At 43.0% G+C, this 14,800-nt stretch overlaps 1 protein-coding gene across 2 annotated transcripts in view; it reads left to right on the forward strand.

Moving 5' to 3' along the window:
* Nucleotides 1–447: 447 nt before the first annotated feature.
* The window catches only part of RUNX1T1 (RUNX1 partner transcriptional co-repressor 1), a 114,171-nt gene continuing 99,818 nt past the window's right edge, over nt 448–14,800 (forward strand). The window contains exon 1 of one of the 2 annotated variants that reach the window (XM_083822983.1): nt 448–1,589. Coding sequence is in view for 1 of the 2 variants with exons in the window: in XM_083822984.1 (XP_083679110.1) it covers nt 1,562–1,589 (28 nt within the window). In the remaining variant the exon portion in view is untranslated. The remainder of the gene's footprint in view (nt 1,590–14,800) is intronic. The other variant, XM_083822984.1, reaches the window with a different exon arrangement.

Here is a 14,800-nt window from a genome sequence, read left to right on the forward strand (position 1 = left end):
GATCCAATCAATTATCTGCACCCTGAAAAAAAAAAATCCAAAAAACCCACATTTTTTCCTCTCTGTATGAAGTTGATGTGCTTTTCCACGGAGATGCCTTCTTCATACAGTGTCAACATGACAGCAAAAGTACCAGTTCACCATAGGTTGCATCACTGACAATAATATTCTCCGAGAGACATAGAAGGGAATAACTGATGAATCAGAAAATATATGGATGCCTGCTGAAATGATTATGTAATGAAACACAAAGTCAAACGGTAGCACGCTTCTATTAATTGTAGATGATAGTAATTAATTTCCACTGCAGTTGTGATCGCGTTTCTGCGTTTAGAAGAATCCAGAATCCCCTTCCAGGAAAGTGTGAAATTGCATCTGGGTTCTGCAAGCCATGAAAGACTATAAATTTCTTTTAAAAAGAGAGAGAGAGGGAGAGAGAGAGAGAGAGGAAGGCCTTCCTCGATACTGTACTTTATAAAGAACGAAAAACAAAGGGAAAAAGAAAATGATAATTGTTTTCTCTAAGGCTATTATCTAATGCGAAAGCAAACAGTCTGACTGGAAATCAGCTAACAGAAGGGGATTAGAGAGTAGATCTGAGAGTGGCTTGATTTCTAGCGCTGCTGTCTCTTCACACAGTGATGAGACACAGGCAGAGCAGCCAGGAGCTCTCCAGATGGCTAGAGAAAGTGTTTGTCTTGGGTTACTGCAGGGCAGTCTGGACTCTTAAAGCCGGGGAGGCATCATTAGGGAGCAAGTTAGATGTCCACCCGGTAAAAGCGAGCGAGAGAAAGAAAGAGCAGGCAGGCTGCCCGAGAGGGACCGCGCTCGCCTATTGTTAACATATACTTGACCCCCACTAACCTCCTCACGACACAGATGTCTCCTACCTCTATCACCTCCCACTGCTTTAAGCCCTCCCCCCCTGCACCTGGGTAGCGGGGCCGGGCCGGCTGCCGGCAGTATGCTGCCTGCCTCGCGAGGTGCCTGCTAGTGGGGGAGCCGGGCGCGGAGCATCCTCGGGCGGCTCGGCTCGGCACGGCACGGCTCGGCTCGGCTCGGCACGGCACCGGCTCGGCACCGCCCGGGGCAGAGCTATGCGTCGGCTGCCCGGGGCCAGGCAGAGCCCCCGCCACTGACAGCGGCCGCTCCCTGCGCTCCACATCACGGCTGGCTGCGGAGGAGGAGGAGGAGGAGGAGGAGGAGGAGAAGGACCCGGGCTTTCGCTATCGCGGCTTGGAGACTTGATTTTTTGGTTCTCGTGCTTTCCCTTGGAACCAGTAGGCTCTCTCTCGAGCTGATCCTCCTTTAAAAAAAAAAAAAAAAAAAGCGAGAGAGAAAGCGAGAGAGAGAGAGAGAGAGGGAGGAGGGGGGAAGAGCAGCTGGAGTTTCTCCTCAGCTCGTTTTGACTTTTGTGGACGTGGATCATCTGGACTGGGCAGGGAAGCCGCGCCGCGCTGCTCTCCCCTTTCCCACCCCCTCGCCCCTCCAGCAGCCGGGGCTGCCGGCTCTCCCCCGAGCAGGACGGGAACTTTTATTTGCAGCTCGCAGCCCGTGGCGAATGGTGGGAATCTCCGGTCCTCTGCAGTGTGAGTACGGGGCGCGGGGCCGGGGCCGGGGCTGGGGGGGGAAGACACCCGAACCCCTCTTCTCTTCCCCTTTTTCCTTGCCCCTAGGGCTGCTCGGGGCTGTGACTAACCCGGGCGGGCCGGGGCTGCCGACGGGCCGGGCACGGCTAGCTCTGCATGCAGCTTCCCATCCGCTCTCCCCCCCGCTCGCCACCTCGCACCCCGGATCTCTCAAAAGCCCAGGAAGCGAAGCACCCGCTCCTGCAAGAAAACAGCCCTCTGAAGCACGCAGCGTAGGGTTTCTGTCTCGATTTAGGACTCGTCTTTTTTCCTTTTATTTTTTTTTCCTGCCTTCCCTCTCTCCAGATCACTGAGCTAGCCAATGTGAACCGGAGTGCCTGAAATATTTCTGGTGGGGTTTTGCTGTTGTTGTTCCATTCTAATCACGGGATTATGTAGCACTGGCAACATCACTTCAGGCTATTTTGCAAGAAATATTTCGGGCTGTGCGCGCCGCCTTTAATTGCACAGAGATTTTTGGAAGTTATCTCGCTTCCCCAAACGACAGGGTAGCGTTAGGGATTGCATTTCCAAAACTGCAATACAATGTGAATGTGGCATCTCCTCTGTCTGAGCTGGAGGGTCTGATTCCACACGTTGGTAAAACACTATTGATAGGGGGGCTGAAGGATGCAAACTATCCTCCCGGCCACGCAGATGAGCCTGGGACTTTTGGGCGACTTGGAACCCTTTTGTTAGTGCCAAAGTTAGGAGGCTGGGCACACCGGGGCTAGCGGAGAGAAGGGACTTGTGACCCTAGCCGGGGCACCCGCGTGGGACTTGTAGGCGAGCAGAAGCGGTCGGCTTGTCATTGCCCTTTGCTCCTGCAGAGCGTTCGAGAGAAACTGAAAGTAGGCAGCGGGACAGGGGGGAGAAGGGGCCGGGGCTGCCCCGGCCGGGAGCTCGGCGCCGGCTTTGGCCGCTCCAGCAGCCGGCGGTGCCCGGGGCCGCGGCAGGCGCTGCCCGCTCGGGTGGAGGAGTCTCTTGGAGCCTGCTGCTGGCGGGGAGCTGGCCGGGGCTGCCCCTTCTGCTCGGGCTGCGATCCGCAGAGCCGCAGAAAGCAAAATCCGTCCTAAAAAGAGCCGCGCAACTTTGCCGCTGCCGGCCGCGGCTGGGCTGGAAGCGGCTCGGTGCGCCCGGGCTGTGCGGCACGCCTCGTCCCCGAGTTAGCCTCCGCAGAGCAAAGAGGACGGCAGGTCGCCCTCGGTGGCAGGCATGGCACGGGGTGAAGGTGGGTGCTCACCCATAAAGCCACAGGGAGCGCCGCGCCGGCCGCCCCAGCACGGCCAGCGCCGCCCGTCCGGCCCCCGACTGCCTAAAGGGACCCTTCGGAGGCTTGGGAAGGCACAGCCGAGGGCTTGCTCCGGCAAATATTCCTGGGCTTAATGTAACTCTGACCCCTTTAACTTTTAACATCGCTTCCCCTAATTAATCTGTTCAGGCCCCAGACTTAAATGGCTGTCCACAGCTGCTGCAAATTGATTTATCCCCTGATGGTGGTCTGAGTTGCTGACCAAAGCAGGATTTCTCTTATTATTTTTTTTTCCCCTCCCCATTTTTGGTCTACTAATCTGTTTTGACTTATTTTCAACTTAGAGTAATACTTGCATGCTTTTTGAAGGACTCAGAAAATATTTTCTTTTGACATGTAGCTAGAAACATAATTATTGTATTTGTAAACACAGTATGGTAGGGCTAAGGGTGAATATAATTTATTTAATTATACCCTTGTAGCCTTACATTTCCTCTGTTTCTGCATCCTGACAGATGCGATGGGAAGTTTAAATAAGCAACTTTGTTAAGTGTAGTTTGAGGCAAGACATGAAAGGCGTTAGATTTGAATTCTATTGTCCAGGTTTTCTGCTCTGCTCTTCTGATAACAGTTTCAATGAATCTGGGCAACTGAGCAGATAGAAACTGGTTTCTAATGGTTGTTAAAGCTGATGCTTGACCTTTCCATGAGAAGTCTGAAAACCTCATTCAGTTTATTCTGGGCTGATTTCCTTAGGAAATCCAATATGATCAGGGAATTTCCTTCAGCTCAGTCAAATGCAAAGAAAGTTAGTCTATCTTGTTTACACGGTCTGGTTTTAGCGGTAGGTGTTTCTGGGGCTCCCCTTCAATCGACAAAAATACTAGGAAAAGGATCTGAATATGGCTTATTCATAACCATGCAGTCTGTGAAAACACAAAGTTGGCAAAGGCTTCATTAGTTGCGAGATACACCGCAGGCTCGCTGTCAAGGTTTTCAGTTAGGAGGCTGCAGTGTATTTGATAACTGACAACTTTTTGCAGGTCAGTTATATCATATCTGAACTCGCAGTGTAATTGCTGCTACTTTCAGTTCCTGCATCGCTTTTCCTTTCCGACACGGAAATCTCAAATCACGCACCAGGGTGAAGAAAAACCCCAAGCCCCACCAAAAACCCACCCCACCCGTAAGTCCGTAGATGCTCGGGCGAGCCGAAGCCAGGCCAGGCGTAGGGGAGATAGCGGCGAGACGTCGGCCCTGCATTGCAGGACGGTGGGAGCGGGCTGGAGGAGACAAGAACCATTCTGTTTGTAATGGAATGCAGACAGCAGTGTTAGGTCACTGCTTCCTGGCAACTGCTGTACGAGTTGTTTTTCTTCAAAGGCTTTGAGCTTTTAAATAGTTTCCAAAATCTTTTCAAGTAAAACATTGCCTTCTACCATTTCTGACCACCTTAACGTTAACTCATTTCTTGCCTAAATAATGGACCAGTAAAACATCACACGGCATCTCATCTGTATATGCTTAACACTATGTATGCCTGCGCGCACATGGAGTTTTATGCTAGAAGTATTGTTTATAGAATAAAGGGGAGAAAAATAGCTCCACCTGGAGTGCTGGCCAGTGGCTAGTCAGTTCAGGACATTCTTCCCTGTCAAATCATGTTTCTCACTTCTCTGAAATGAACTTCAGACGACAGGCATTGAATGTGAAGCTCACTTCATTGAGGTACCGTGCAGCCTGCAAACCCCTCATTGCCAGACACTTTGGATGAAATAGGCATCTGCAGTATTTGCATTGGGGGTGATGGGAGAAAGGGCTTGCAATTGTCATTTTCATCTTTCAAATCCACTTGCCACAGTCCATTACTGTTAAATCTTTAGCTAATTGAATAAGGATATTAGTATGTTGCTATTGCAGGAGCTTCAGATTTGTTAGACTGGGGGGGAGATCATGTTCTTTGTTCTGCAGAAACTTAAGTTGTCATGCAGAGATCAAGAAGCCTTATCAGCTGAAATAAAACGTGAACTTGGTGTTGTGAAGAGGTTATTTCTCATGGTTTGTCTGAAGAACTGCAAAAAGAAATTATTTTAAATCAAAATAAATTTAAAAACTTTGAGCCATGTACTTAGTAGCAGCCTGCTGTTTTTCATGCAGCCTTTAATAGCAACCTAGAATATTTATACAAGTTTATACTGATGCTGAATTTAGTGTAAGGACTGGGAGTGTAAATTCTTAAAACATTGGCTTCCAGATTTCATTTCCTTCACCTTCTTTCACATGAAAGATCTAAAAGAGTTAAATGCTGAAGTTTTAATGGAAAGGGACTTGTTTTTCCACATAAATGTTACTTCTTCATAGAACTGCTTTAAAATTGCAGTTATTTTGTTCTTGTTTACAGTAAACTTGATTAGCTTAATAAATGGTAGCATAAATACATCAAGAAGTAGTATAGTCTGTGGTTTCATGGGTAAAGAAAAATGATCAGCAGATGTAAAAATCAAAGTCAAAATATCCTGCCCTTTCAAAAGGCTTTTTATTTTTTTCTTCAAAATATTTTCATCTGAAAGACATTGACTTCCATCTTCCTTTTTTCTTTTTTTTTTTTTCTGCCATTGATATGAAAGTTTCCAAATAACGTTTAAAGAACAGTGGACATTTTATTAAAGTAAACATTAGTTCAGTATAATGGAGGTAATTGTAAGTGATAAGAGCAGAGCAGGTTATCTGTGTGTTGTTTAAACAGAAGGAGCTATTTTGCACCATTTCCAGTAGCCATCTGTAGAGGAGAAGGGTTTGCACCTGTCTGTCCACACTAATTATAGATTAGGTCCAAAGAAATGAAATTCGAGTAGGCTTTCTCTTAATGAAATCCATAGTGATTTTATTGTAAATGTGTTTTGTGTACAGACGGTGATGGTTGGGCTGTGAGTAAAATAAATTGCTGTATGGCTGTCATGTACTTGTAGTTGTAAAGCAGGATACTGCTGCATTAACAAAGGTGCTGAATAAAAATGCAGTGCTCCATTTATGTCCTAGGCTTCAATTGTGGCTTTTGCTAGGTTTAGCCAAAAAGGTTCACTTTAAGCCCAGTGTTTTAGGGGTATGTTTCAGGGTCAACTTCTCAGTTACCATCATTTTCACGTCAATGTCCTGGCACATAGGTGGTCCTTTGGCTGAAATATATGGGGTAGAAACGGTTTCATGTTAAATATGTACACACATGCATACAGAGTGTGTCAGAAATACTTTCCTCTCATTCAGTATTATATTGCTAAAACAAAGTGGAAAGAGTGAGAAATGCATTCTGCAGTAAAAGGTCACATGAATTTCTACCACATCTGTTTATAGTAATTATGAACATAATTAACATAAGAATTACAAGTGAAGTAATGACAAGCTGAGCTATGAGATATTATGCCATAATGGTCATATGTTGGAATTCTCACATTATAGCACACTAGAATTCACATATTCAATGCAAGAAAGAAAATGTTAGATTTTTATCTATTTTAATGCTTCAAAACTTATCTGCCTGGGGCAGATGGACTTTACGCTTTATAGGAAGGTAACCCATTATTAAGAGAGAGTCAGTTGAAATTAAGATTTCTAGCCTGCAGCTTGGACTTTGAGACAGCTGTGCTTATGGAACGCCACTTCTGTTACACATTTGTAGTCTGATTGTATTTATTTTATTACCACACATTGCTTTATTTTTAAATGTGAGTGTTTTCGCAGCAAACAGTTTACATTAGAAAGGATCCTGGATTAGTTTTTCTTTAGAGAATTGTGACTACAGTAGTAAAATTGCCTGGTGGGATGGCCAACATAGATATAAGACACATATTGTGGCTCAGGAAGATGAGAATTTGATGGATCCTAAATTAGTTCATGGCATATATATATATATAGAGAGAGAGAGAGAGAGAGAGAGAGAGAAGAGAGAGAGAAGAGAGGAAAAAAATCCTTAATGTCTTTAGAATAAGATGAGCAATCTCTCATTTGTACACAATATTTTGAAAGAACACATGCATTGAGAAAACTCTGTAGTACTTTGCAGGTTGAATTAATTTAAGTCACTTTTCTTTGGAAATGCATCGGACATATCGTTAAGTGTAAGGGCTAAGGTTTCACATGAGTTGACTAACTTTTGTAATATGACCTGTCTGATTACCTCTAAATATGGTTGTCACACAACTGACAACTGGAGGAAGTTGAGCAAAAAGTGGCCCTTCTTAAGGGTAAAAATACTGGCTGAGGAATGCTTGTAGTAAATTTTACATATAAAAATCAGTTTATCTTTAAAGGAAAATCAAATTCCTGGTTTTATGATATGAAAATTTACCAAATTGCTGTCTTTCTAAGGCTAAACATATAGAGTGCCTTATGAAGAATAAAAAAATTACCTTGTGCAATGTCTCAGTGATACCAAGAGGTTTTCGCATTATTGGATTAGTGGAGGATTTGTGACAGACCCCTTTTTATCTGACATTCATTGCAGTGACATGATTTTCACACACATGCCCTTCCCCCACCTAGGTTCTGGTTTTCACTTTGTATTATGTGTCAAATTCCCTTTATTTCTTTTCTTGTGGAAAAACTGCTATCTTGGCTGAGTGATTTTGGAAGGAGTTCTGCACTGAACAATGCTTGTTTCACTCTAGTGTGCTGTCATTGTCCTCATTGCAGCCTTCAGGTTGCTTTTCCGCAGACGTGTAAGGGATATGCATTCCTTTAACTAATAAATGTCAGTTCTTAGGGGGGAACATTTAAAACTTTAAAAGCTGAAAGTGCAGAGTTAGTTGAGCAACTAACACTGTTTTTGTACAGTGACTCTATTGGTTGGCTGTGCCCTTGTTTGGCAGGCCAGGCTGTTTCTCTCTTCTCATTAGCCCACGACAACACCGAGTTATGATGAATCCAGTCAACATAAATCACACACTTATGTTTTCTCAGTATCTCAGCTGCTGGCTGTAGGACCTGCTCTGGTTTATCATTCATCCTCAGGTGGATGACGGTGACCTGCAGCCAGGCGGGGCTGCTGTTGGGACTCTACTGCCAGGCCAAGGGGCTTGTGGTGGCTGCTTGGCCAAAATGGGGCTGGGCAGCACTCCTGGCTGGATGCACCTATCTTCTGTCACCCATGACACCCATGACAGGGGGGGCGTTGTTTTGGTGGGGATCAAGGTGCCTTCAGCTGGGGAGCCCCTGTGCTGCACGTCCCAGGGGTTCTGGCAGGGCCCTTGTCCCAGAGAGTTTTAGGAGCAGAGGTGGGCTGGTGGCTGCCCAAAGCGAGGGAGAAAAAAGAGTAAAGGCTGCATCCAGAGCACCGCCACCCTCTCACCTCCCCTCAGGCCAGGGGCTGCCGAGCCGTGCCCCCTGGGGCTGGTGCATGGCTCCTGCTCCCTGACACCCACCATGCCTCCACCTGGGCCGCGCTGATAATGCACTCTTCCTGATAGACACTGCCGGCCCGCTCCCCCCTGCCTCGCAGGGACACTGGGACACAGCAAGCCACCACCCGTCACTGATAAGCTGTAACGGGCACTTAACACGCGCAAAGCCTAGTCCACGCTGCTGCTTCCATCCTTCCCTCCATCCTTCCCTGCCACAGGATTGCAATCGCCACTCCCGGCCATGGGACTCCCCCGGCTCCGCAGCCCTCGGTATGAGCAAGGAGAAGGGAGGGAGGCCGTGCACGGGGAACCAAAGCTCAGTGACAGGCATGGCTTTACATACAGTACACTGAGGGGGAAAGTGGCTTGCATGGGTATTTTATCGGACAGGGAGACCCCAGCTCCAGCCCCAAGTTCTGTTGGATGGTTTGCTGGTGGCAGCTGGGGTCAAGATGAACCGGGGCATCCCTCTGGCATGAAATTACACTGCTGGGTTTGGTGTGTGTTTTTGTTTGTTTTACCACAAGCGTGGCTTTCCTCAGAGGGAGGATGCTGACAGGAGCTTGCAGTCACGTCCGTGTGTGTAATCACGGTGTAAATATCTGGGTTGCTTCAGCGGGGACTCCTCAACTTTCAAAATGCGGCAGGCGTAGAAAATGTGGCTTTTTTTTTCTTTTTTTTTTTCCTTTGGACTTTGACGGTGCATGATTTTTCAATTCTTGCCAACCATTAAAACAACTTGCATGCTAAGCGTGTGCGTGCATATTGTTTTAGCAAATGGCTTTATCAGCAATTATTTCTTAAAGCAAAATCAAGCAATTAGCTTTAAAATATATTCAGAAGTTTGAAATATTTATTTTGCTGTTGCACTTTGTCAAGTGTTTGTGCAGATAGATATATAGATATGATCCAGTAACTAAAAGCCTAATTAAAATTTGTTTAAAGCCAGGGGGGCATGTATTCTTGTTGACAGCAGCAGATCGATAGGGTAAGACAATAGAGCCCCATTATTTTACTTCCATTGACTGAACATATTGACATTTCAGGTTTGTGATTGCCTCAGTGAGCATGATGAAACACTGAAATTCACAAACCAACTGTCTGGAGTGGCACATATATTACTGTATGTCATCTCTGCCTTCAGGATACCTTATCACTGAAGCAGAATGGTAATGGATGGCAGCAGAGCACTTCAGAGGGGTTAGGGCTCTATCAGTTAAGAAGCTGACACGTAGCAGGTTTCAGGAGTATCTTTAATTACACCTAGAATTATGTACAAGGGAAGATGGTCCTTGTTACCTGCTGCTGCACTTCAGAGTTTACAGACTCAAAAGCAGACAGGATAACAAGGTACTTATGTTTCATATTTTACACACATGACTTTATACCTTAAACTTTTTCAGGAAGAGCCCAAGGACTGCTGATTGTGCTGTTTGTGTGCTCGCCATGTTTGTCAATGGCAGCATTTCAACCCAGCCTTGATGCTCAAGTTCCAAAGCACCTGCTAGACCTTCTCCTGTTCTGAAGATGTACAAGCAAACAAAGAACAACTTTAAAATACATACATTTACTTTGGGTTTCTCCATCCTCAATGTGCTGTATTGACAGTGGTCAGGGAATTCAATGCAGTGAGAATATTGAGGAATGGTAAATATGCATTTTTACCTCAATATAAGCATTGTAAAAAGCAAAGTATTTATGCAATACGTGCATGTGTATACATAATGGTAAACGTTAACCTATATGATATAAACACATACATAAAGAAGGCCCAGTGGTTGCAGAACATAGAACATCCTTTATTATTTTGAAGTCTTTCAGATGTTCTTTAAAATCCAGCAGACTGTGGAATGAAACCCATCAGGGTTAGGCAGAGGTAGAGACTGAAATTAATTTAAAGCAGACAAAGAGCTAATATGAAAGAGCCTCTGGTGATTTAACTCATTTTTAAGAGTAAGTGTAATGAAAATATAAAATGTATTCTGATTGTGCCATCTACTCAACAATTGTTGCCATCAAGTGGACTGCTGATGCCCTTTAAGATGGTAAAAAGAAAACTGGTCCTTTATACCATTTTCATGAAAATGTTAGGTTTCTGTTTGATCAGCAGGTGCTGTTGAGATGAAAGCCATGTGTAAATTTTCAGAAGGCCAAAAGTGTCAATTCAGAAAAGGAAAGTGATAAGAGAAAATGCAATCAGTTTTCCTGTTTTCAATTTGTGCAGGATTTGAAGAGCTGTTTTGTTAAACTGCTACATCTGCTCCAATATGAATATTGAACTACTTCCACTAAAAATAACACCCTATAATTTGGAAGCCATTGCAATCTTTTGTTAATGCAAGTGGGTTATTTAAAAAAAAAAAAAAATCTATTCTGAAAAATCTCCTGCCTAATGTGCGTTTTTGTTTATCGGCACTTTTATCTTCAGCAGATAAAATGGCATTATGCAATTAGGACTATATCTATTTGGACTATAAAAATGGCACCGGATAGCTGAATGTCAGTATATTGGTAAAAGGATTTAACTCGTACATTTAAAATAATTTTATTAATAATCTACAATTGTATCTTAAAATGACGAGTGACTGCTTCCCCAGTGTAACAATATAGTGTCACCTACCCTTGAGTACATTGTGGAAAGTCAGGGATGTTCAGAACATTACAGAGCATTCTTTGGCCTATTTCATTCTTGTCATATGTGTAAATCTAACTTTAGTCTCATCAAGAACATTTTTTTTTTTTATGAATAACTTTTTCCACAGTAAAATAAAATTATTAAGTTAGATTGAATGCACATTTACAAAAATATTTGCTGCTGTTGAGCTGTTAATCCAAGCGAGTTTTATTAACCTGGAAAGCCTTGCATTGGTAAAACAAATTTTCTATCACAGGCATCTTCAGAGAAAATAATATCATTACTTTTTAAAACAAGCAAACAAACAAAAAACATCATCACCCTGATCTAATGAAAAGGGGAGTGGTTTGTTAATTTTATAGATAAAGATCTTAATGAACAAGTGATAATTCACTGTTAGATCTATAGAGCCCTATGCACGTAACATGAATAAACGTGCAGAATGAACCAAGAGCTTTTTTATTTATTTCTTTATTTCATATTTAATGCAACATAGAGAATTACCTGGTTTTAATATTAGAATCGGCTTTAGTGTTGAATTCTAGTCTAGAAATCAGGAACTTTGCTTTGGCAGGTGTCCGTGTGGGAAAGGGCCTTGCTGATGTTTCTGTTTGGTTTTACAATTGGATTTGTAAGCTATTGTCCTTGAAGGATTTTCCTCAAAGCAGTCTACAGATCAAAAATAATTAAAATTCAATAAATTTTAAATTTAAGTATAGAATGGATTTTGTGTGAGATCAGTGCTTGTGAAAGGTTGTCTAGAAGTCTGCGGCATGTCTACTTGATAGTTTGTATTCCCAAACATAACTATGTGCACACACATGTGCATAAATTTATGCTGAATGACAGAGGGATGATTATTTATACAGATTTTCTCCCAAACTCTATGCACTCCTGAAACATAATGAAAAGCCTCCCTCCCCAGAAGAGTGTTTACATCCAATGACAGTCACTAGATTCAAATCTTCTAAACATGAAAGTTGTTTCCTTTCCTCCAAACCTCCTTTTCCCCAACAAAGCTAACCCTGTTAAACCTCACCTTCTGTGGGACGTATACATAGTTACAGACATATGTACGAGAAGTAAATATTACAAAAAACATGGCTGATCAGGGCAAAATGTCTGTAGCCTTAAATAGCTTGTGATATCTGCCAACAGCAGAACCCACGCTAAGCAGGCCCTGCAGGGCCTGACCTGAGGATGTGAGACCCTTGAGGAGCCCCATGTTAGTGCTAAGTGCCTGCACGGAGCTTTCTGCTAGCAAATATTACCAAACAAATGCTCTGTCAGCGTGTGTTAGTGGGGATGCTGTCTGCCTGATGAGTTATTAAACCAAGGTGCTTCTTGCTTTGGTCATAGGGTTTTGTGATTCTTTTCGCAGGGGTTGGGAAGGAGTCTAACAGAGATTATAGCTTGATATAGTGTCTGTATCTAAATTTTCTTATATAATTTTTCTCAGCACATTCATGAAAGTGCTCTTTTCTCATTCTTTGCCAAAAATTCTGCATGCAGTTTTGCTGTTTCTATTGAATAGTTGCCATATTTAACTCCAGTGGTTGTGAATGGAAATGTGACTATAGAAAGAAATCCTTTCATACTAGTTTTCATTTTCTGTAACGTGTTTTGGGATGCCTGGAAAGGAAGGGCATCCTAGATATTCAAAATATTTATGAATACACACAGAGAATTTAAAAGAAGTTTGGCAAATTAGTTTTGTTTATCTATAGTTGTTGGGCATGTGTGAGATATGGTGACTTATTCAAGTGATATTTTTTTACTCTGTATTCTGGATTGACTTTCATCATGATTAAAAAAAAAAAACAACAAACCAAACACAACTGTGTCATACAGAACTGTACAGTAATAGTATTCCTGAACAGTCCCATATTGCAGCATGCCAATGTGTGATCTTCATGTGGTATTTCAAGACTTCTTTAAGCAGGCATTTGAGTAATTGCCACCTCTTCGTTAGTCAAGACAGGTAGACTGTGATGCTTATATAAAGTAACATCCAAAGTTCATAGTTAATAGGTTCTCTCAGAAATTAGGTTGTTGTCTGGAAAGACATAAGACTCCACCTAGTGGAGTGGAATTAATCTGCAAACAGTGGCAGGCAATGACAAATGATAAAATATGTATCATTTATGAAAAGCCATGTTGAGCCAGTGAGTAAAAAACAGGAATTCTGACAGGCATCTGGGGAGGTGGCTGTGTGACCACTACAAATTGCACAAGACTGTACTTACTTTTGTAGCTCTAGGAGGCTCATGTGTGTCTGCCTTGTTGGATGTTAATACATAATTTGCATAAATAGTAGTCATTACCACTAGTCATTTTCTCCTGTGATTCATTTTATTTGGAACCTACAGGCTTAATTTTTGCATTTCTGATCTGACCACACAGGTGCCCCTTTGGGTTTGTGGCTTTGGTGTCATTTTAAATAGTTTGGGCAAAAAAGAAACCATCCAACCCCCCAAACTCACCCACTTTTTTCCATTATTGTTTATTTTCCAAAATTCATTTTCTGCTTTTCGTTTCTTGTGCTTTCATAATGGCAGTATCAGGATATGCTGATGTCTTGTGCTGTCATGGCAAATCAGATGACATGTTGAGTAAATGTGTGTGTGGCATTTCGTAGTCCCAAGGTTTAACAATCTCTATTATGAAGCATGAGATTAGCTAGAGTTTTGTACCTGTGCTTTGCTTCCCCATTCTTTTGTTCCCATTGTGTTATTAGGATGGAATACAGTTAATTTTAAAGCTGGGAGGCAAGTGAATATCCAAACCTGAGCAGCAAAGATACTATCCTCAAATCCTCTTTGAAAATTTATCCCAAAGTTTAATCACACCTGTCAGACAAGTTCAAGAAGAGCACTGTGATAGACCAGCTCAGGCTTGGACAGTGAGAGAGTGTGAGGGCTATTGCCAGAAAATGAGATTATTAGGATGCAACAAAGGAGATGGAATGATACTACTGCAAAGGATATTTGGGAAGAGTGCTCCAAAGGAGTGCTTTCAGTGACATCCAGGTGGGGTTTGCTGCCAGGGCCATTAAAGCATAGTGGTGCCAGAGAAAACTGCCAACAAGTTTAGGGATAATGGTACCTGCGGGTGTGCTATCAGTGGATTGTACTGCCAGGATGATTTTTTTTTTATTTTATTTTAATGGTGACATTGCTGAAAGTATTTAAGGGTAATGTTATAGAAAGGGTTTTAGTGAGTGAAGTCACTGAGTTCTAGGAACCATTAAGCAAAAGCTGTTTCATGGCTGTGCTATTTATTATTTTTAAAGCTTGTTGGCAAACCACTTAATGCTGGAAAAGCATGCTGCAACCTGTATTAAAGCACACTGAAGTTGAGCAAGGAAAACATTGTACTGAAGTGAATAGATAGCTTGGTTTCTGAACGTTACATGCATTTCTTGTGTGCCATGATAAATTAATGTAACTCCGTGGGTTAGCAGGGCTTGTGAGCCTCGAATTGAAAGTACTGGCACTCAGATCTTCAATGGTATTCATACGCCCATTTCTCCTTGAAGGTGGTGTGTCTTTTGTCTGAACACAAGCCTGTGGATCTGGACCCTCAGGCTTTCTGTGCTCCCATCTCATCTCTGTGACCTTAACAATACTTTGCTGGACCGATTTTAGGGACTAGATCCAGATACTGCCCTAATGACATTAGCTTATGTAAGGATAAGTGTGCTAGCTCAGGTCAGAGTGTAAAGTGAGCCATTCTCTTTGCGTTAAAAATGATGGACTTACCTGATGAAGAATTCCATTTAAAGGAGAGAATAAGTCCATTCCTCCTGTAATAATATTCTCAGAGGTTCCTGTTGAGTCCATGGGGCAGGTTTTCTCAGTTTAGGTATCCCAAGAGCTGTAAAGCTGTG

Source organism: Anser anser (genome assembly GCF_964211835.1).
Source record: "Anser anser genome assembly, chromosome: 2".
NCBI lineage: Eukaryota > Metazoa > Chordata > Aves > Anseriformes > Anatidae > Anser > Anser anser.